The sequence below is a fragment of the Impatiens glandulifera genome, chromosome 5, assembly GCF_907164915.1.
Source record: "Impatiens glandulifera chromosome 5, dImpGla2.1, whole genome shotgun sequence".
NCBI classification, from domain to species: domain Eukaryota; kingdom Viridiplantae; phylum Streptophyta; class Magnoliopsida; order Ericales; family Balsaminaceae; genus Impatiens; species Impatiens glandulifera.
Window position 1 is genome coordinate 42,023,528 of NC_061866.1, and position 25,247 is coordinate 42,048,774.

A 25,247-nucleotide genomic window follows, 5' to 3' on the forward strand; every position below is an offset into this window, starting at 1 on the left:
GAAAAAATTCGTGAGTGTCCTTTCATTTGAATTGATTGAGCGTCTCATCTAGCCCTTTTTTCATAACTAGAAATCATATTGAAGGTCTCATTCATCTTCTCGCATTACATAATAATTCAATGATCTCATTCACATTTGATTTGACTAAGCATCTCATCTAGCTCCCTTTCATTACTAGAAATCTCATTCAATGTCTCAATCATTTTCTTAATTAGATGATAAATCAATTATCTCAGTAATTTTAACTATGATCCACAATACATGGACAATTAAGATAGAATAAAAGAAGTACCAAAATCATCTCATTCGAATTGACCGAGCCTCCCATTTAGTATTTTTCATAACTTAGAATCTCACTCAAGGTCTTATTCATCTTCTCATATAAAAAGATAATGCAATAATTTTTTCTTAGTTCGTTTGAGAGTTGCTTCATGATGTCTCCAACTAAACTTATAAGTGTCTTTCATTAGTCTTCTTCTTAGTCTTTTATTCATATTGCGTGTTAACTAGCAATATGCCAAACCTTAATCACATGCCAACTCAATGCAATCTTGTAATTTTACCCGAAGGATTGCCTTGTCCACATGTTGACAATGTCGTCATCGGTAAACATCTTTTCTATAAGATTTGTTGTGTACCATTTTTTCTCCATCCATGGCCAAGGATACCTCTTCACCAAGATCATCCTCTTCCCCAATATTAGAAGAAATCTCAATGGTCCCGTGACAATTCTCCCTTGGTAGTGTGCATTTTTTATGACATGTATTCACCTTGAGTTGTGATATCTTTTGAATCACTTGTATCTTCATTGTGTGTGCTCCAGCTTTGTCAAACTTCACATTTTGACTTAACATAACATTATCTCCACCTTCTTCTAATCAAACTCTATACCTTTTAACATTCTCTGAAAATCCAATAAAGAAAATTTTCTTTTTCTTTGGATTTAGTTTCTCTTGCATTACCATGAGTTAAAGTTCTTGTATTAAGAACTCTTTTCTTACTCATATCTTGCAAGCCTTTGAGACCAAGCCTCAGATGCCAGAAGATTGATGTTTATTGAGTGACCTTGGAGATAATAACTAAACATAAGTGAATTACCTTATAGAGAATACACATCATTATTTTTTACTACTTCCATTACAACTAAAGTACATTGCTCGCCAGCAATGTTCCATCTCTTGCCTTCCAAACATAACATTTTCTATTATGATTATTTAGTTTTAGGAAGTCTTTTCTGAAGTGTCCTTCCTCTTAACACCGGAAGCACTTCACATTTTCTTTAGTCTTCAATATATACTTAAAACTCTTACTTCTCTGTATTCTTTCTCATGATGTTGTTTACGTCTTCTCCATTATCTTCTTGTCTACAATTTGTCATCTTGGTTTGTTCCTTGGAAATCAAGTAGCTCGTACTTCTTCCACCTCAAACTTGGTAGTCATTCATACCAACAAGAATTACAACTTGGACATCTTTTGAAAACCTCTCTAGAACTTGTCAATAACTCTCGAAGGATCATCCAATCTTTTCAGCTTTCTCTCCTCTCGAACAGCCTCGCTCTGATACCACTTGTTGGGATACCATGATATGAAGTATTCCTTAATGCAAAAACAATAACAACATTGAACAATTGAGGAAACAAAAAAATCAAATTAAAGAACGCGAACACAAGATTTATAGTGGTTTGACCAAAACATGCCTATATCCACTTTTGAAGCACAAAAGAGACTCCCAACTTTATTATCAAGATTGTTATAGAAGAATTACAATGATTCTCTCATAATGAAAGCTTACACAAAACTCACAAGAAATCAATACTCTTAAGGAAAAAGACTTGGCTTTTTAAAGTGTCCGACTACACCTTTAAATAAGTATCAATTAGTTTAATATCAATATTTTGTTCAAATCTCTCAAAGAGCTTCCAAAATATTCTTACAATATTTTCTAATTGTATTTTCATAACAAAAGATCTAATTTCCTTTTATGATAATTTTATTTCCTAATATAATTATACATCAAAAGTTATAATTTCCTTTTATTGAATATACATACATTTTCTTGTACTAAGATTATGTAACATGAATATACCATATTGGTAATATTGTAAATTTATTCTCAACACCACACTATAGTCTCCAATGTTGAGTTAGTGTTTGTTTGTGCGTGTAGATAGATGAAAGATATATCTAATAAGTTTCTTATTTTTTGCTAGTGAACGAGGGTGATGAAAAGTAAAAAAAAAAAATATTTTAAATATTAAAAATTGATTTTTAATAAATAAAATGGATAAGATGGCAACGTGATATAAAATACTCGTTACTATTTCATAAATAGCTAATACAATACTATTATTATTTTTTCAATAGCGACGTTAATAGGATATCATAGGTAAATTATGTCTCTAATGCCTCCTATTTTATTATTGTTAACATATTTTAACTCATTTAATATATATTTGTAGTAAGTGTAAAAGTAATTCCTAATATCAAATATCCCTAGTTCAATTGTCCCTTATAACTTTTTTTAATTAAAGTTGAGGTCATATATAGATGTGAGTTATGTTGTATTCCTAACTTATATATATATATATATATATATATATATATATATATATATATATATATATATATAATTTAACACATTTTATATGTTTAGACCCAATGTATTCAATATGCCAGCACATTTTTTGGAATATGAATATTCAACCCAAAGTGAAATAAATTATTCAAACTAATTATAGGTGTTAGGTTTGAATTTTAAGTTAATTCGTATTATGTTCACAAATAAGTGTGATTTGGGTGACATATTCTAAATTAATAATATAATTAAATAAAATTATTTAATCCTTATAATAATAAAATATCACTGTATAAAATTGATATTGATTACCTAATTTTTAAAATTATATAATGTATTCATAGATTAATTATAATTAAATTAAATATTTTTTGTAATAAATATTTTAGTGGTTATAAATATCAAATTAGTTGTATTCATTATTAAATATTAGATAGTAGTTAAACTATAAATGTTATATATTAATATTTTGAGTGCTTTACCAAATTGAAAATAGTTAAAAATAAATAAATAAATGATATACTGCCAGATAAAATATTTTTTTTCTTAAAATTAAATGATATTAATACTGTTAAAGTGTCTCAAATCATACCAGAAATTTTTTTTGAATGAAATTCCAAAAATACATCATTATTGTGAAGAAGTATTTGTTTGGGGTTGTAGTCCTAGAATGGAACCCTAGTTATATATGGGTAGGTTTTAAGTTCTACATTGATGACAATTGGATATTACACATACTATTTAGAAATACATTATTTTTTATATGTTTATTATAAATTTCAATTTATAACTTAGTTTTTTATATATAAAAAAAAAGATAATTGAGGATGAAACTATTGTATTTAGAGATTACATAAAGTAAATAATAAAGGGAAAATCTAAATAAAAAAATCTTGTTAGTAAAAGCTCGCATACATAGAAAAAGAATGTAAATATTCATACCTTAATTCAAAGGTAATAAAATTATTGGGAGAAATAAATCAAAACCCCAATATTGGGACACAAACATAGAGTCATTACTAAAAAAAACATAGCATTATTTGAGAACTCTTCAATGTAATAAAATCACATATGTTGTACTTTATTTATTTCTTCATATTTCCCTTATTTTTATTCCATAAAACATATGTTTACCATGATACACAATCTCATATCATTGTATATAAGAACCAAAAATAATAATGGGACTTCTCACTTTGTTTGTGCTACCAATCCATGACAAAGAAGCCGAAACCGCTGCCACATGATTCATTATTCCCTCAACAATCAATGTAAATGACTTAATTTCTCCAACGTTAGTGAAAGAAAGTGTGCTCGGTACAACTCGTATTGTGAATGTAGGCGGAGTAAGAATCTTGGCGATGTATGTAGATCTTAATGATCCAACATTGGTAACTCTCCTATTAACGGAGACATTAAAAGGAGTATTTGACGGAACGATGGGGAAGGAAAATGAAGGCAAGTTAAGATTTAAAGAAGTTTTACTCCCATAATGAGTGCAAGCTATTTTGTCACCCGTAATAAGGCTCAACTGTTTGTTGGTGTAGTTTTGCCCACACAAGAACTGCACATAGTCAGCTAGATTTGCATCATACACAAGGCCAGGATTAATGGCACCTACAGGGTTTATTAGGCCTGCTCCATAACCAAATTCTAGTGAATGAGTTGTCCTTGCACTCATCTCGGAGGCTGTAAAAGAATTGTTTAGGTTCAAATGTAAAACAATTTGACAATGCTTCTATAAAGATTAAAACATGTTCTAATAAATAAATGAGTTAGGAAATGTCATTATACCAGTGGTTATAAGTGCAGATTTTATAGCAGCCGGAGACCATGATGGATGGAAGGATTTGACATAGGCGGCTGCAGCAGCAGCATGTGGGCATGACATTGACGTACCTGATAGAATGTTATATGATACCCTTCTCGAATCAAGCACTGAAAATGAAGGAGAATTGTTATGTGTCCATGCTGCCAAGATTCTAACACCAGGTGCAGACAAATCCGGCTACAAAATCATTGAAAACATTGGTATAATTTCTTTGAATTACTTCAACTATAATTATATTGTTTTTATGATATTTTATATAAATAAATAATAACTTAATTGAGCAATATTAGGGTTCATCTTTAATAATATGACAATACAAGAGGAATAACTATACAACCTTAAGAATTTGAGGTGTTATACGATTCGGTCCCCTCGATGAGAAGGATACAGTATATGGTGCAAACTGATCAAATGTTTCATGACTTTTAAATATGCTTGCAGTTGGAATACTCCTGTTTTAAAAAATAAATCAATGAAGGAAATTATAATATGTTTTAATGAACATCTAGTGAAGTATTATCATAAATACCTTGGTCTGACCAAATATCTCCCGAGTTCGAATGACTCCCTGTTGCCAACAAAAAGTGCCGGGAGAGCAAATGTCCTATAATCGACAGCGATATCATTGCCTCGTATCACCATTCCAGTTGCACCAGCAGTTAAGGCTGCGTCCCCTACATTGTATTCATCACAAATGACAATCTTACCTTTTACAAGTCTAGCATCTAGTGACTTTGTGTCTAGGCAAAGTCTGCATTTGATGAGATTTAATTTGTTAATTAGTTACTGAAATAATTAGTTTCTTAATAAAGTAACTATTGAAATTAAGAAAGTTAAATTATTTCTTTCACAATCTTAGATTTGAAAAACAATAAAAAAATGAAACATCACGAAACTTCATTAAGGATATTTGGAAACTAGTATTTTATCAATATTATGCATTTGAAATTGTGATTAAAAACTCATTTTACTATTATTTAGTTCAGTAATTATAAGATTCATTTTTAAAACTAATTAATTAAAATTCAGTAATTACTTATCATACAAGTTTTATTGTTAAAAAATATTATGAGATTATATAAGTTTATAATTAACTTTGTAAAAATAATCTGTATGAGCAAAATAACAGCAAGCAAGCAAACCAAGTAATTTTTTCTATTTATATGCATTTGAAATTGTAATTACAAATTAAAGTGTGGAGATGTCAAATATTGAATGTTTGTCAATTAAATAGAGAAAACTAATTCACTGTAAATATTTAATTATTTTGATTGCCTCTTAATCAAATATATAAATTATTTGAGGTTTTATAAAGAGAATTTTTTTATTAGATGACGCCCTATCAATTTCAGATATAATACATGAATAGAGATTGTGAACCATTATAAATTAAGTTTTTTATGATTTCAACTAGAGCCATATTAAAATAATCATTTCACCTTTTTAAGAAATAATATTACAATAACAATTTTGCTTAGTTCTTCTAAACAAAATTAATATTAGAAGAGGAAACATTAGTTGTAAAACATCAATTTAAGAATTATATTAACTTTAAAAAAATATTTTTGAAAAATAAAGTTATCTTCTCAGTTTTCCGATAGGTTATTTCATAGTTTTATAAGGCAAAGCGCAATATAACCACTCAAATATCAATATCAATGGTAAAAATCATAATTTTCATAAAAAAAATATAATAATATTAAACAAAAAAAAATTATAACATGTTAATAGTATACCAATAATAATAATACCTAAAATGTTTTATCACTATCGAGTAATTAGATTTAAACCATACTAAATTGAGAAATACTAAATAAAAAAACTATGCAATTTGTTTTAAATTAGTTTTAAACTATTTTAAAGTTTATAAAAATAATATTAAAAATAATTAAAACATTTATATTGATTTGATTATATTATTTAACCAAAATTTAAATCGATTATAAAATAAATATCCGATCATATAATAAACTAATTGGATATAGCAAACCATTTAATTGGAAACTGGTTTTTATATTTATTCTTCCAAATTAATATGCTATAATCGTTTTTTCGAGTTTCTACTCATTTGATAATCAGTTTTTGCAGATGATTTTGTGTTTTTGTTTTTATTTTCACGTTTTGTGTTTTTTTTTTCCTACAATCTCACCAAATTAGACTGAAATCTATTAAATTAGACTCTTACATTTTCTTTATTTATATAGTTAGCTTTCGTTCATTTAAAACCTAATTAATTTAACTTCTCATGTTTCCTTAATATAATTCTCTTAAACTATATAATTTAAAGTATATATAAATTTTTTATTTAAATCATGTATTCTTATCACTTTATAGAATTCGTATATTTATTTTATTTTAATATAGATATTCGTGAATAATTTCGATTAATATTGTTACCCGTAATAATATATAGTACATATAATTTTTATAATCCACACAAAAATAAAGTCCTGGATTCGCCTTTAGTGATAATATCTAGGTAAACATTTTTAGAGAATAAATTAACAGTCATGCATGATAACTAAGTAAATACCTTGATGTATTACGAGAAACCATCTCTCTTATATTTGGAACATCACCAGCATACACCAAAGTGGAGAAATTAGTCTCATCAAACGCATTCAATGTAATTCCCTGCGTTCGAGAGATAAATGAATGAATATTAATGAAATCAATAATACAAAATAAATAAATAAAATCTTGTATCCATGTTGTGCATGCAATTGTGTGCCTAAGTAAAGAAATAAGAAATGATAATGAAATATATACTATACCACAAATGTCTGGGCATTACCCAACTTCAAATAGGTGACTATCTTTCGATCAGTGGAACTTGCTGCGACGGTAAGAACCCATGGAGAAATATTCTCGACAGTTCCATGTTCAGGACCATCGTTTCCCGAAGAACATATCGTCATAATTCCTTTTCTCATTGCTTGAAAACTCCCAACAGTTATCGAATCCTTCAAATAGTTTGCATTAATACCTGTTCCCATTGAAATTGATATTATGTCAACCCTATCTTTGATGGCATCCTCAAATGCGTCAATGATGTCCATGTCATCAGAACCACCAGACCAGATTACTTTATATACCGCAATCCTCGAAGAAGGGACTCCTCCTCGTGCTGTACCTTGTCCAAGACCATAAAAGTTCGCCGAACTAACAAGATTTCCGGCAATGATTGAAGCTACATGAGTTCCATGACCAATGGTATCTCTTGGAGAAATAATATCCTCTTGGGAGAATTTGCCATTTCTTCTGTAGTACCTTGCTCCAATTATTTTGCTGCATTGAGATATATAATGATATGATCTTGTACTATAAAATTTATAATATTATAAATGATAATAAAAGATTGTTTTAAATTTGTTTGAGTAGTTTGTTTGATAATTCAAATAAAACAAGTCCTTACTTGTTACATTTGAAATTCCGTAGCCCATGACACGATCCCTTCCATTTGCTCGGTGGCGATCTCATTCCAACACCACTAAAGCTATCTAATTCTGGCCAAATTCCAGAATCGATTACTCCAACAATGATGTTGCTCTCAACATTTTTCACTCTGCTAACCGTTTGAGGAAATTTCAAAAAGTCCCATGATTTTGTAGTGTGCATATGATTTTTTCTATTTGGAAACACTGATACAACTTCTTCCATTGCTGATAATTCAATTACTTGATTAATAAAATGGACTTAACATGCTTTAATTTGTTATAAAGTTTATTAATTCTTTTAAAACTAATTAATGATCTTACCAGAAATCCGGTGAACCTCATCATTGGTCAATAGGGCAACAAAACCATTGAAAATACTTTTGTAACTGTGAATAAGTGATGTCGAAGAGTTTCTACAGAAGAAAACAAAAATGAAATAAACAGCTTAGTCATAAAAGTGATGTGATTTGTATTAATAACAAAAGAAGAATATTTAAAAAACAGTTATTAGTAATATTACATGTGAAGAGCTTTTTCTAGAAATCTTGAATGCAATATAGGTGTAGGGATGCCTGCAGATGGATTCAAGTCTCCCATGTACACTATATACTCCTGTATTAACATAATAACTAGTTTATTTTATACATGTACAAATTGTTGATAAAAGATGTGAATGATTATTTAAATCTACTTTATTTGTGAATCATGAATGTGGTCTAGATATGTGTAGTAATTCCATACATAGATTGCATCTAGCCCACTACTTAAAAGTAAAAACTATAACATTGTTCTAAATTGTATGTTAACATTGCCACAAATACATATTTAACCTTAATATTTTACTATTTTGTATATTAGAATATCAATGGTAATACATAGTATATGTTTCCCCTTAAAGATTGCTAAAGTTTGAAATAATGGAGATGTATTAAAAATTCTCTAAAGGAGAACAAAACCGAGGCTAACTTTGAGCGTTTTTAATGAAAATTGAACATGCATGTGATCTTAGAATGATGTCTTAGTTTATTTCTATATGAACTATTTAGATTTTTGTATTACAAACTTCACTACAAACAATGCCTAATAAAAATATAGATCAAGAATATATTAAAAGTTGAATAAAAAAATAGAAATGTGTGCCTGTCGATCTTGCCCATTTACACAGGCGAAAGTAAGAAACATAGCATAAAATGTACATAATTGAAGAAAACTTAAAACATCTAAATGTGTTTTAGCTTGCATCATCTTAGGTGATTTTAATTTCTTGCTGTACTTAAGATTTGAAGAGAGGTTCTTATTGAGAGCCCTTTTATAGATTTTAAAAACAATGACTACACTAATAACTATTTGACATTTTCAAATTAATATTGACTTCTTTGGTAATTGTTTTATGTATTTTTTTTGGTTTTTAACTTTATTAGACTTGCACGTTAATAAAATTGGAAACTTTTAAAAAACTGAACCATTCAAGTTTATAATTAGTGCTCGATTTGAAGGTAATTCAAATGAAATTACTATCACTTTTGTAATATTGCGAGCATATTCTATTTACAAAGTTTTTTCAGAAAAAAAAATACTCCATTATGTAATCTAAAAGTACGTGCCTACATGTTTTCTAAATTCCTCTTCTTCTTTTTTTTCTTTTTTTTTTCATTACACCTTTTATTTTAACTATGTTAATTTAACCTATCTTCATATTGTAAGATAGGTAGTTAGTATGACTCTCAAACTCATAATCTCTCCTTAAATTTAAAGCATATTCGAGGTGAGAATCAAATTCATAAATTATGATTTCTTAGCACTAACTCTTACCTATTACTTTTTGTTACTTGTATTATCTTTGTTTGATTCTATCTATACAAGGGGTGAGTTGATTCTATCTAAATTAAGGTGGATCTATGCGGTATGCCATAATATTTTATTTATATCTTATACTGTATTAAAAAATTTGGTATACTACAAATATTTTGGTATACCGAAATCTGTGTAGGATACAAGTAACATATTTGTCGTATCGAATATTAATAGTATACCATGATTTTGATATGGTATCGATACTATATCGTTATACCAAAAAAATACATTTATTTAAAAAAAATCAGTATACACTTGTGTTTCAGATTCGTAAAATAAAATATCTAAGGATGACATATATATTGAATAATATTATAGTATAATTATATTTTAATTTGGTTTTTAAAAATTATGTTTGTATAATTGAATTAACTTAAAATTTATTTGGAGAATAAAATAAATTTGTCAAGGTTAAAGTGATAGAATAAATAACTTGAAAGTTGAGTCTCAAATATGTTCAAAGAAAAAATTAAATTTACTAAGATTGGTTGTTTAAATAAAAGTAAAATTTCAATTATTTATAATTACATTAGTAATTTATTACTTGTAAATATTATTTTGGTATACACTAATATACCAAAATTTTGAAAAGTATCGATACTATACTTATTAGATACCATACTTATCAGGTATACTAATTTCAAATCCCTATTCTAAACCATTATTAATTTCTTATTAGCTCAATTAAGAAAAACAATAAGTAGATCATGCACCAAGATTTTATAAAAAAACAAATATTTTTATAAATACTTAATAACTCCTAAAATTAGTAATAAATGATAATTTAAATTATAAAAATTATAAATTAAATTAAAAAAATTATTGTAATTATTATATATCAAAGATCGATGTGATTAATGAACTTTTATTTATTTATATATATATATATATATATATATATATATATATATATAAATAGGGTTATTTTCCTATGTTGTTGTGTCAACACATAATTAATAAAATTTTAAAGGATAAATATATGTAGTAAATTTCAATTTAAGATAAAATTTAAGTGTAGGTTAGTCACATTATAATTTTTTTTGAAAAAAGACTTAACGTTATTTTATTAAAAATTTCTAAAAAGGAAAAAAATCACGAGTTTTACGAGATCATTCTAGACAGGCCTAGAACGATTTTGAGTTTGTAACAATTTCTGAATAAATTCTAAAAAGCTAAAAAAGTAAACATATTATCTCATTATAATGCATTCAATACTAGTGATTTCTGTAAAAGGTAGATTCCAATTTCTGCATATATTTCAATTCTGTTTCGTGCTTGAAATTCTCCTCCATGTTCCCGCGAGGGCGCCACAAATCAGAGACGATTTCTCTCCATAGCTCTTCAACGCTTTTGCGGGTTCTGCCATAAACTCTCGCATTTTGCTCCTATCATATGTTGTAGACCACTGCTCCAAAGTCACATTTGAATATGTTTGTTGCTAATTTGTTTCCTTTGGATTTGAGTGCTATCTCCTTGAGTTCTTTCCATTCTTTCAGGAAATTGATCAGCTCCAGACTCTTTGCAAAACGATCCCAAAGCTCCATAGCGATACTATAACTTCTAAACAGGTGATTAGTGGTTTCCTCATTTCCGTTCCATAGTAGACAATTCACGTTTGGAATGCTAATTATATACTTACTGATGCGATCTCGAGTGTTGAATATTTCCTAGAAGGCGAGCCATAGGATGAACTGGTGTCATGAAATGATCTTGGTTGACCATACAAGAGGAGATCCTCAAATAAGTCTTCTTAAAAATTCTAAAACCAAAATAATCAAAAACAAAATATGAAAACTGTGAGTAATACTAAATAAATATAAAGTTTGTAAATATTTGCATGGTTCTTCACCCAACTAAGGTAACGATGATCGAAAGCATGAGTTTGAGATTATAGAAGAAAAAATAATTGTAATATTGTGAAATGTAATCAAACACATAAAACTAATAAAAATCTATTAATAATTTGAAATCTTCATACCTGATACATAATAGCAATGATAACCAAATGGAAAAGGAAAACGAATAATCATAAATTTTACCGGTTTAGTAATATAGTCAAGATTCACGGATGTGAATCGAATGAGTTTGTTGCAAAAAAAACCTCTTAATCATTGTCATATATTCTCACTCCCTTATAAATTATGATTTAGTGCAAACCTTAGATGGGAAGAAAACAACCTCTTTGTATTATATAATTTTAAATCTGCGGACCAATAATAATCTATTTTAGTTCGAGCTATTTTATAAACAAACTAGAGAGGAAGACCAAACAATTAAAAATGAATAGAATTGATAGAAAATTCCTTCAATAATCAATTTCTCAATTTTGTAACAAAAATTTATCCTAAATAAAAATTTATATAACTTAGACACTAAATCATATTCAACCAAATAGTTATAAAATGTATTATAATAAAGAACAATATGATGCTTAGATTTTAAATCAATGTTAATCAAATGTTTTTAAAAGCATCATAAATCAAAAGCAATACCATGCTTAGACCTATAAAAGGGTGAAGCTAGGATTTAAAATTTAACAGGGCTAAACTTTTTTCATAAAATATACTTGAGATAGATTAATAATAATATCAAGCAAAAAAACAAAATATGTTTATTAGAAATTTCTATATGAAAAATACACCAATTCCATTTAGCGACGGAAAAACTATCAACGAAGATATTTTTTCGTCATTATTGTTATTTACATACCACATATTTTAGAGCCCGATAGGCTTGTACATAGATCCGTCTTTGGACTCATTAAATCATTTTTAATCAAATATATATTTTTAAAGTATCTTAAGTCAATGATCATATCATAAAAAATATTAGAGTTATGATTTTTAAAATTAAAATATTAGACGATATCTTATTTCAGAAAAATAGAAGAAAAAAAAACAAAGTAATAAAATGTAACTACTGAATTTTATTTAAGAAAATACAAACTATAGTAGTTTCAACAAAAATTTCTTAAAATATCAATCTAAATTACTTTTAGACAAAAAAAAATTGTAAAAAAAAAGTAATTACATGAACATCCAACTAAATTAATTTCTTAATTAACTTTAAAATTGAGTACATTGAAAAATATCATATTAGAATTTAAAAATATCAAAATGCGGCCTTAGTCAAATATTTGTTTAAAAAATATCACAAAAGTATTAAAAATTCATTTTCTAACCTTTCAGGATTATGTGAAAATGGATTGAAAAATAATTTTGAAAATTGAAAATTGGAACCAAACACGCCTTAGGACCTAAGTCCTAGGGCTTGTGTCCGTTTTACCGATCTGGGACCGAATGGGCTCGGTCTAGACCGAGGGTGGTCTGGATCGGAGCTCAGGATACTTGGTCAGAGGACTTGAGGGTTCAGCCCTAGGATTTGGAATGTTTGGTCCTGAACTAAGATTGTTCGGTCCTAGGTCTGAGAGTCTCGGTCCCATATCTAGATTTCTCGGTCGTGGGACCTAGAAGTCTCGGTCTCAGGCCAGAACTCTCAGTCCTAGGTGAGAATCCTTGATCGAATTTCTCGTTCTTTTCTCAAGAACACCGGTCCTAGGGCTCAGTCCTAACTCAAGAACACCCGTCCTCGGTCATATAGGACTCGGTCCAAGACGACCGAGTGTTCTTCATTTGGTATGAAGATTACAGGTTTGTATCTTTTGATACAGATCATGAAAACATGATCCGTAAGTATCTAACAAGTCATATCGATGTAGGGATCATAGTCCCTAATCTTAAACTCGATCAATTGAGTTCTAAAATAATCGATTTCTCAACCCGATATCTAGGGCAAGATTTCAGAACTTTTTATTTAGGCCATCTTATGGCCTAATTCTTGTTCCAACAACTTTCAAAGGAGGTTCATAGTCGAACATAACCAAAACAAGAACACTAATCAAACTCTGTAAAAACTTTTAAAAATAAAATTCAAACTTTTATTTCAAAAATTTCAGTTCGATCAAACATGATCAGGATGTATGTAATATGATTTGAAAATCATTCTAACATGTTCACAAACATGTTAGGAAACTATTTGAATCAAAATTCAATCATAAAAGCTCAAGATCATGAAATTCAAATTAAATTTAGTTTTTTTATTGAGGTTGAATTGATGAAATCTCATTTGACAGAAAGCTTAGAAATCATCTTGAGATTGATTTCAACTAAAGAAAGCACAAAATTGAGCCCTAAATAAAATCAACCCGATCGAACTTGGAAAAATCCAATTTTGAATCCTAACTTGAATTATAGTAGGTCTGAAAGCTGACTACTGATTAGAGAACACTCCAATGATCTTAATGAAGCTTTCCCAAGCCCTAGATTGAAGTCGAGATCGCCGGAAAATTTTATTCAAAAAGACAGTCGCCGGAGTTCTCAAGAATTCTTTAAGTAGGCAATGATTTGTGGTTTCTAGTCCATGGATTGGAAGAAGAACACCTAGGAATTATTTATTCCTGAGCTTGGTCGGTTTTATAGTCGAATTCATCTTCGATTTTGCTTATGAAATCCTTCTTCTTTTTATTTATTTATCCTCGGCAGCCTAGTTCTAGAGTAGGTTTTGACTTCTGATCCTATGGGAATGGAAGAAAAGGGAGAGACGTGCATGCTGGTGAAAGAATGAAGGAATAAGGTTGAGTAAAAGTGGAGATAGGGCTTCTGGAAGATTGTCGGCGTCGGGCGCGTTCATCTGGCCTTGCAAAGAAGAGGAACAAAACGACGTTGTTTTGTTTAAATAAAATGCGTTGTTGCGTTCCGTTGGCATTCCATTGGTCATTGGAGTGTCTAGGTTAACGGGGTTAGCGTCTCGTTAGCTAATCTCATGTTGACCCGGGCGCGTGCTTCCTTGGTTACAACCAAATGCGTGACTTCTTCCTCATCCAGCGTTGATTCAATGATGGATACGAATCCCGCTGCAGCCAACTTCCTTATTTTCGGCCACACTGGAAAATTAGTTTTCATTTTTAATGTAAAGGTTATTTGAAATCAAATTTTTAACCATGTATTGTGCTTTTCTTCACGATATTAATACACAAAATTATTTTTAACAACATTATAAAAATAATGTTTATTAATTTTTTTTTTAGTATTTTGAGGTATTTATTTAATTGTTTTAAACCATAAATTATACTTAATATTATTTAAAATCATAATTAAAATATTTTAACCTATTTTTAGGTTTAGTTGGGCTAAAATAAATATAATATTTTAATCTCAAATTATTTATGATTTTTATTTAATTTTTCTAATTAGGATTTAACTATCACACTAACTAATCCTAATTTAATTTTAGCTTCTCCTTTATATTATTTTGAATTAAAAAAATTCAAAATATTATTTAAATTATTTAATATTATTATAAATTGGGGTATGTCAAATTTTGATGTTTACCGTTATATATTAATATTTTTAGTACTTTACCAAATTAAAAATAGTTTAAAATAAATAAATGATGTATTTCTAGATAAAAGGATTTTTTTTTTCTTAACATTAAATGATATTAGTACTGTTAAAGCGTCTCAATTCATATCAACACAATATTTTGAATGAAATTCCAAAAATACATCATTATTGTAAAGAATTATTTGTTTGGGGTTGTAGTTCTAGAATGGAACCCTAGCTATATTTAGGTATGTTTTAAGTTCTACATTGATGACAATAGGATACACATACTATTTAGAAATACATTATTTGTTTATATGTTTTTGTAACCCGGAAAATTCCTGTAGCTTAGCACGTGTCATGACACGTGGCAATACAAGGGATCTAGGGTGTCTTGAGATTCGATACGTTTTAACATGGGTTTGCGTGTCAAACATATTTTTAAAATATTTTGTTTTTAAAGATTTTGATAGTACTTGGCTGCTTTTAAATTAAATATATTTAAAATAATTATTTTTATTCAAATTTTAATAATTTAGGGATTTGTTATAATCAAATGACAATTTGTTGAAATCCAGTTTAAGTTAATCAAACATAATTAATTTAATAAAAGATTATTTATTTGAAAACTGAGTCGCCAAATAATTTTAGAATAATAAGTAAAATGTACGTGTATAAACGTACTTTATAATGGAGTTTCCATAAGGGGTTCGTTATTTGGTTACGCTCTGGAAATAACTTTCGCGCTATGTCCTCTACGCCAGTTGAAAAGAGTTTTATTTTTTTAAAGTGGCTATTGAAATATTTATTTATAACATTTATTTACTTGAATTAGTATTTTCGGGGTTCTGCGATTGCGTTATTTAAGATTGAGTACAAGACCTCTTGGGATTATTTGAAAATGGATTAAGGTTCCAAATTACAAAAATAATTTTGAATTTTGAAAAGTTAAACCAAATAGGCCTTAGAATCGGAGTTCTAGGTTTTGGGTCCATTTTTACCGGTCTGTGATCGGATGTGGTCTAGATCAGAACTCGGGATACTTGGTTAGAGGACTGGTGGGTTTGACCATGGGATTAGGGAGGTTCGGTTCTGAAATCAAATTGTTCAGTCCTATGTCTGGGAGTCTTGGTCCCAAATTTAGATTTCTCGGTCGTGGGACCTGGGAGTCTCAGTTCCACGTCAGATCTCTCGGTCTCTTGGTCGGATTTCTTGATCCTTTATCAAAAACATCAGTCCTAGGAATCGGTCCTAACTCAAGAACACCGTCCTTGGTCTCGGTCCTAGGTCAATTTTCTTGGTCATTGGTCTCGATAAGGACCGAGCATACTCGTTCATACTTCTTATTCCTCGGTCCTATTGTATATTTTGATATAGATCATGAAAACATGATCCGTAAGTTTCTAACAACTCATATGGATGTAGGGATCGTAATCCATAATCCTAAACTCGATCAATCGAGCTCTATGATGATAGATTTCTCAACCTAACTTTTAAGGAAAGATTTGAGAACTTTTGATTTAGTCCATCTCATGGCCTAACACTTGTTCCAACAACTTTCAAATGAGGTTTATAGTCGAATACAACTAAAACCAGAACATCAATCAAGTCTGTAACAACTTTTAAAACTGTAATTCAAACTTTTTAATTCAAAATTTTCAGTTCGATCAATAATGACCGGGATGTATGTAATATGATTTGAAAATCATGTAAGTATTTGAATCGAAATTCAAGCTTAAAGGCTCTAAAACACGAAATTCAAAATTTCCATATTTTCAAATAAGTTTTGGGTGTTTTTTGATTAGGTTGAATTGATGAAACATCTTTCGACAGAAAGCTTAGAAATTATCTAGGGATTGATTTCAACTAAAGAAAGCATGAAATTGAGCCCTAAATAAAATCAATCCGACCGAACTTGGAAAAATCCAATTTTGAATCATAACTTGAATTACAGTATGTCTAGAAGCTTACTAGTGATTGGAGAACACTCCAATGATTTGTATGAAGCTTTCCCAATCCCTAGATCGAAGTCTAGATCGCCGGAACGATTTCTTCAAAAACACAGTCGTCGGAGTTCTTCGGAATTCTTCATGCAGGCTATGATTTGTGAATTTTGTTCGATGGATTGGAAGAAGAACATTTAGGTACTATTTATACCCGATCTATGTCGGTTTCATAATCGAATTCATCTTCGATTTTGCTTCTAAAATCCTTTTTCTTCGTTTATGTTTTGTCCTCGGCAGTCTAGTTCTAGGGTAGGTTTTGACTTCAAATCCTAGGAGAATTTAAAGCGGGAGAGACATGCACGTTGGTGAAAGAATGAAGGGATAAGGTTGAGTAATAACGAAGATAAGGCTTCTGGAAGATCGTCGGCGTCGGGCGCGTTCCTCCGGCCTTTCGAAGAAGATGAAAAAAAAATAACATCTTTTTGTTTAAAAAAATGCGTTGTTGCGTTCTGTTGGTGTTCCGTCGGTCACTGGAGCGTTTGGGCTAATGGAGTTAACGTCCCGTTAGTTGATCCTGTGCGGACTCGGGCACGCGCTTCCTTGGTTACAACCAGATGCGTGGCTTCTTCCTTTCATCCAGCGCTGATCCGATGGATATGAACCCCGTTGCAGCCAACTCCTTTATTTTTTGCCACACTAGATTATCAGTTTTTATTTATATTATAAGGATTATTTGAAATCGAGTTTTTAACCCTTTATTACATTTTTCTTCCCCAAATTTTTACACAAAATTATTTTTGATAACATAATAAAAATTATGTTTATTTATTTTATTTTTGGATATTTTGGGGTATTTATTTAATTGTTTTAAGACCTAAATTATACATAATTTATATTTCAAATCATAATTAAATTATTTCAACCCATTTTTGAGTTTAATTTGGGTAAAATATATTTTAACTTCAAATTATTTTTTAGTTTTTATTTAATTTTTTTAAGTAGGGTGTAATTATCACAATAATTAATCTTAATTTAATTTTAATTTCTTTGGATTATATTATTGAAATTATTTATTATCATTATAAATTAGTGGATGTAAATTTTTCATACTTACCGTTCTCTATAAATTTAAATGCATGTCTTAGTTTTTTATAAATAAATTAAAAAAAAAATTGAGGATGTAACTATTAATTATATTTAGAGATTGTAAAAAATAAAAGGAAAATCTAAAAAAAAAATATTTTGTTAGTAAAAGCTAGCATACATATATATAAAAAAGAATGCAAGTATTCATACCTTAAATCAAATGTAATAAAATTATTGGGAGAAATAAATCCAAACCTCAATATTTGGGACACTAACACACAACAAACATAGACTAATCACTCAATAAAAATTCTCAAAAAAACTTAACATTATTCAAGAACTCTTCAATGTAAAAAAATCACATATGTTATAGTTTATTTATTTCTTCATATTTCCCTTATTTTTATTTCATAAAACATGTGTTTACCATGATTCACAATCTCATATCATTGTATATAAGAATCAAAAATAATAATGGGACTTCTCACTTTGTTTGTGCTACTTATCCATGACAAAGAAGCTGAAACCGCTGTCATATGATTCATTATTCCCTCAACACTCAATGTAAATGACTTAATTTGTCCGATGTTAGTGAAAGAAAGTGTGCTCGGTACAACTCTTATTGTGAATGTAGGTGGGGTATGAATCTCGGCGTAGTAAATAGTTCTTAATGATCCCACATTGGTAACACTCCTATTAACGGAGACATTAAAAGTAGTATTTGACGGAACGAAAGGTAATGCAAATGAAGGCATGTTAAGATTGAAAGAAGTTTGACTTCCATAATGAGTGCAAGCGATTTTGTCACCCGTTATACGACTCAACTGTTCGTTGGTGTAATTTTTCCCACACAAGAACTGCACATAGTCAGCTAGATTTGCATCATACACAAGGCCAGGATTAATTGCATCTACAAGGGTTTATTAGGCCTGCTCCATAACCAAATTCTGCTATCGGATTTGTCCTTGCACTCATCTCAAAGGTTGTACAAGAATTGTTTAAGTTCAAATGTGAAACAATTTGATAATGCTTCTAAAAACATAAAAACATGTTTTAGTAAATAAATGAGTTAGGAAATGTCCTTGTACCAGTGGTTATAAGTGCAGATTTTATAGTAGCCGGAGACCATGATGGATGGAAGGATTTGACATAAGCGGCTGCAGAAGCATGAGGGCATGCCATTGATGTGATAGGATGTTTTAAACCTTTACTTTTATATATTTTATTATTTAGTCTCTTTGTTGGCTTATAAATAAGTCTTTTCATTGTTTTCTATTTTCATTACATTTAATCAATAATAAAATCCTAGTTTCTCTTTTCTCTATTCTCTATCATGGTATCAGAGCCACCATTCATTTATAGGGCTTGATTTATTAGATCGAGGATTTTGCAACGATTCTTATGCTTCTACACCGAAAGATTAATCTGTTATGGTATGTCTCTTGTTTTGCTTCCGCACTGATTGATTGCAGCTCCTAGGGTTTGTTTGTTGGCTTGTGAATTGGGGATTTTGTTTGTTTGGTTCTTTTGTCGCTTGGATCTCGTTTGCTTGTTCATTATGGCTGTTCGTAAAGACGATTCTCTTCAGTCTATTAGTGTATAGTTGGATGGGAAAAGTTATTCGTATTGGAGCTATGTGATGAAAAAAATTTTGAATGGAAAATCGATGTGGGGTTATGTTACGGGTACGAAAATGCCGCCTACCGATAAGGCTGTAGAGACTTATGCAACAATGCTCGATGTTTGGGAGGCCGATAACTCGAAGATCATCACGTGGATAAACAATTTCGTCACACATTCGATTGGGGTATAGTTGGCAAAGTACGATACATCCAAGCACGTTTGGGACCATCTTGCTCGTCTTTTTACACAGTCTAATTTTGCCCAACAATTTCAGTTGAAAACTGACATTCGTGCACTCAAGCAGAATGATTTGTGTATCCAAGATTTTTATTCCGCCATGTCTGATTTGTGGGATCAGTTGGCTTTTACCGAGTCTGAGGACTTACGGGTATTGGCACCTTACATCACACATTGAGAGCAACAACGATTAGTTCAATTTTTGGTTGCTCTTCGATCTGATTTTGAGACTTTGCGTGGATCAATCTTGCATCGGAACCCTTTGCCTTCAGTTGATTCGGTTGTCCATGAGTTGATAGCTGAGGAGATACGAATCAAAACTCGACTTGACAAAGAGCATAACCCAACATCTATTTCATTCGTTCTTGCAACTCCACATAATCTCTCTAGTAATCATCTGAATCGATTGAACTCATGAGTGACTATGGATGAATGTGCTTTCTGTAAGAAGAAGGGTCACTGGAAAGGCCAATGTCCTTTGTTAATCAATAAAGGTAAACAACCGCACCAACAACAACAATCGCAACCACAACAGCAATCACAAAGACGCCCTCCACAATCATCATCTCATTTTCCCCCATGGAAACCTACAAGTCAAGCATTCCAAGCTAGTAGTGTATTGACTCCACCTCCTATAGATCCATCAATGATTGAGCAGTTCCAAAGGTTTCTCGCTTCGCAACCTCATGCCATGTCAGCGTCTTCTCATGTCGGTTTGTCGGTTCCCGCTATTATGTTTCGTTTATTGATGATTATACTCGTTATACTTGGGTTTTTCTTATGAAGCGTCGTTCTGAATTTTTAGGTATATTTTATACTTATAGAGCTCTTGTGAAAACTCAGTATTCGTCTGTCATTAAATGCTTTCGTTGTGATTTGGGTGGGGAATACACCTCTAATGATTTCACTAGGTTACTTGCTTCTGACGAAACTCTTCATCAGAGTTCTTGTTCAGACACCCCTCAACAAAATGGCGTTGCAGAAAGAAAACATTGACATATTGTTGAAACAACTCGCTCTCTCTTATTGTCTGCCAATGTTTGTAGTGTCTTTTGGGGTGAAGTCATCCTCACTGCTGTACATCTTATTAATATGATTATGTTAGGATCTAGGTAGCCGCTGGAGGACCGGGGGTTGGACCGGTTAGCGGTTCTCACTCGAAGGGTGGTGGTTAATCCGGTTAGAGATTAACACCGGGGTTTCAATACTACACAACCTGTCACAAACCCTTGAACTAGGTTCAAGCGCGGAAGAGGTTTGCTTTCAGGTTGAAGCAGCACACTTGTATGATGGACAAGGCCGGTTTCGGATGATGGAGGTTTGAAAATGGTGGGTCGGTTTCGGTAATCTGGAAATTCGGTATGGGTAATATAGAGTCAGTTTAGGGCGGTGTGGTTAAGTTAATGTAAATCGGTTAGACAATGGAGCCGGTAGAAAGTAAATAACAAGACGGATTTTATGGATGTTCGGAGATAAACTCCTACGTCACCCCTTCCTCTCGAAACCGCGAGAGGGATATTCACTAAGGAATACAAGTACAATCCGATCGAGACTTATTTCCTGCTCGATGACACTCTTACAATTTACACCGAAATTGTAGAACACACACCTTAACTTTAGCACTTAGGCTTTCTTAGAACAACACAGTCTTATCACTTGTAGAATAAATGCTCTTAGAATTTCTCACTTGTCTCACTGTATATTTCTTGTCGCGCATTTACTCTTCTTCAACTACCCTTTTATAGGTGAAATATGCCAACGATCATATTTCACTGCCTTGAATCTGATTGGTTGAGCGGGGTTGCAGATGTTCAGTGATTCAGAGATTCAGATCTGCGGTCGCCTTTCCAGACCTGATAGTCAACCTCAGACCTGGCAGTCTGTTCTTCCGGTATGTAAGACAGACCTGCTAGGTTTGTCTTTTACTCAATGTAGGCACTGTCTGTTGGACAGTTGTCTGTACTTGGAAGATCTCCTTTCTGACTTATCCCGAAGTGGAAAGATCCGGCAGGACTGTCTTCTGCAGCCTGCAGACTTTCCTCAGACTTGTATGGATATGGAAGTGTTCAGTCTGTTCCTTTGGTATCATTCTCAGTAGATACCCGAATTGTCTTCTTGTACTGGTCGGTCATTTGACTTAACCGAATGGCTTTCGGTATAAGTGATGTAACCAGTCTTCTTCCGGTTATTCCTCTGTCTTGTGGCTGATCGGCTGTTTGATGATTCCGGTTTTAAGCTTTGGCCGATCCTTTCTTTGTGCGGTCACGTTCCAAGTATTCTTGGTCGGTTTACTAACTTGACCGACTAGTTTTCTTAGCCGGTCCTTTTGTTTGTCCGGTCCGGTTCGTTGTTCCTGCATGGAAGGTTTATTTAAGTTAGGTTTATTTGAACCGGTCTAATTTTATCTAAAAATTTCTCCCTTTTTGATTATTTTACTTAAAATTATCAAAATCATGTAAGTTTGCAACCGTAGGCCGGTTGTGTTGTTTGTCCGGATTTTTGAAACTGACTTAGGAGAATTTTTCGCAAAATTTTGAGAAAAATTTTGGAAGAGTCTTTATCTTTTATCTTATCAATTTCTCCCTTTTTGATTATTTTATTTAAAATTATCAAAACTAAGTAAAGATGCAAATGATGGCCGGTTTCAAAAATAGCTTTATATATATGATAGATAACCGAAAATAACATTATATATAAAAATACTAAGACAAGTAAAGGAAAGAGAGCCCATATTTCGAGTCCGAGAAGTCATATATGTTCCTCTTTTTCTTCTCCGGTTGCGGTCGACTAGCCGGTTCGGAAACTCGTTGTCTTGTAGATCGGGGCTGCAGTTGTTCTTCAACCTCCTCTTCGACTTGAGCAGCCTGCTGTGGTATACTCGTAATGACCGTTTCAGTGACCTCATTGAGCAGGTCGGCTATTTGAACTTTCTTTGAGGGTTCCCTCTTTCGCTTTGTCGGCGCTGAAACGGAGGAGGTCGCCTTCTTTTTCTTGTTGTCGGCTGCGAAGCCTTCCAGCCTCCGTTATTCCCTTTCCAACCGCTCAGCATCCTTCGCAGCTTGAGCGGCTGCTTTCTTTGTAAGTCCCGGGAACTTAGCCTCTACCTTTCGAAGTCGCTCGGCCTCCTCTTCTTCTTCGGTGAGTTGGGATGATCGCGGTGCTTCCTTCTCTTTACTTGCTTCGGCGTCCAGCTCATCCTGAACCCTCTTAGCCGCTTGAGCATCAGCCGCTACAGCCGCGGCATCCGCATTCATCTTAGCTCTCAGCAGTTCGGCAACTTGTTTGGAAAGCGCCTTGAGTTCGGCCTCGAGACCCTCATTTTTCTTCTCGAGTTTGGAGACCCGTCCGAGTGTTGTGCCGACCAGGTCCTCAGCAACCTCCGCCAATCGTTGATCGGTATCTCTTTCAAGCCGGCCAAAGTCTTCCTTTAACTCGGAAGTCGTATCTTCCAAAATTACGGTTCGCTTAAAATATTTACTGCGTAGAGCCGCCTCTTCCTGTAGATCTTCGTCGATTTCTGAGAGTCGGTCCCGATTTTTGTTCAAGAGATACCTTGTGGTGTCGGCGAACTTGAGTGCCGAGCAAACGATTCTTTGGAATCTCTCCTTGAATGGCTGAACCGCGGAGTCTTTAAACTCTTGAATACGGCTATCAATCCGTTCTGTTGTTGAGTCTTCAAACCTTTGAAGACGGCCCTCAACCCATTCCTTTGTGAAGTCTGATTCGAAGACTTCCGGTTGTGGAGGAGGGGATTGCCCGGTGAGATTAGGATCCGCCCTTTCATCGGATTCTTTTGATGCTGCATTCTCCCTTGGAGGTGTTGGACAGTGATCCGGACTCGTTTCGATCCGGGGAGCACTATAGACCAGTATTTCTCTTTGACTGTATATTGCCTCCAGCCGGTCAATTTCTTGAATGAGGTCTCCTTTGGCTTTTTCAAGCCTTTCTAACACCCGCGGTGTTAAGGTGTCTTCAGGTCCCACCTCTTCGAACTCCTCCGTGATCTTCCGGATGCGTGTGGTTAGCTTCCGTAGTTGTACCTGTGGTTTTAAAAGGTAGGTTCGGTGTAATACCTCTTCAAGTGTGTTGGAGTTTGTGAGATTCATGATCAAGTCCTCCACTTCCTTCAGTCTTTGGATGCATTCCAAGTCTGTGTAGCCCGATAGGATTTGCCTATACGGTTTGCCGAACCGGTGCTCGTGCCATTCCAGGTATAACTCCTCAATCGACTCGGCTCGCTTTTTAGCGCCCTGAAGGAGTTTCAGAGATATCCTATCGGCCTCTACTTCTTCGGCCTCCTCCTTATCTTTGTCGCCGCCTTCATCACCGACATCTTCACCACCCTCCGTGGTCTCAGGGTTTGCGTTAGGACCGGCTTCATTGGCACATCGACCCGAATGCTCTTCTTCGTTGGCCGATCTTTCGTCGTCGGTCTTTTCTGTATCGGTTCTTTCAGATGATGAGGCCGACCCTTCCTCCTCCGTTGGTTGCGGTGGTTCCGAGAAAGTTACTTTCTCTTTTCCTTTGCTTTCGGCCTTTTCTTTTGCCGGGGCCGCTTTCTTGTCGGCTTTCTTCTTTCGGCCACTTGTGGAACCGGGGGCCGGCTGCTTCCTCTCCAAGAATTGTTTTGATCTGATGAGGCTTCTATTTGCGACGATGACGCCGGGACCGATGCTGAGATTGTGGTGAAGGAAGATCTTACCGAGAGGAACGGCGTATCCCCATGACCGGTTTGAGTCCGGTTTCACCATTTCCATCAAGTTGTGGAACACTGCCTTTGCCCAGTTAAGCTTTGTTCCCTCTATCAGGCCAATCAACATCCTAATTTTGTCCCTTGTTAGGCTGCTATAGTTTCCTCTCCTTGCCAGAATTACCCTTGCGAAGATATCACAAATTGGAATATACTCCGGTTTCAACGTTGATTTGCTGCCGGATACTTTTATTGGCTCCTTAGTTGCCGAGAGTATCTGGCAAGCCGCCTCAAAAGTCTTAATGTCTATGTCTCCCATTGCATCCTGGCCAGTTGTTGGAAGGCGCAGGCTCTCTGCCACCGATGTCTCGGTGAGCTCTATTTCAGTACCGCATACAGTTGCGGTGATTTTATCATCAGAGATAGTTGCGGTGTTGAAGAATTCCTCGACCGCATCTTTGTAGAGAACATGAGGACCGCCAAGAAAATATTCCAGGCCGGTTTTGACTACCCGGTCAATAACCTCCTTTGCCTCGGACGTACCTTTCAGTCGGATTTCCTCGAAATCCACCTGAGTTAGGTGCTTA

General features: G+C 32.7%; 1 protein-coding gene across 1 annotated transcript; it reads right to left on the reverse strand.

The window, feature by feature from the left end:
• Window positions 1-1,485: 1,485 nt before the first annotated feature.
• On the reverse strand, window positions 1,486-19,292 carry LOC124939389 (cucumisin-like). Its single transcript, XM_047479869.1, has 12 exons — window positions 19,199-19,292; window positions 18,599-19,020; window positions 8,364-8,455; window positions 8,165-8,256; window positions 7,822-8,068; window positions 7,181-7,694; window positions 6,940-7,040; window positions 4,936-5,157; window positions 4,744-4,858; window positions 4,370-4,583; window positions 3,771-4,264; window positions 1,486-1,596 (listed from the first exon to the last, which is right to left on the reverse strand). Exons 1-12 carry the CDS (start codon window positions 19,290-19,292, stop codon window positions 1,486-1,488), a joined length of 2,718 nt encoding a protein of 905 aa, XP_047335825.1.
• Between the last annotated feature and the right edge of the window lie 5,955 nt (window positions 19,293-25,247).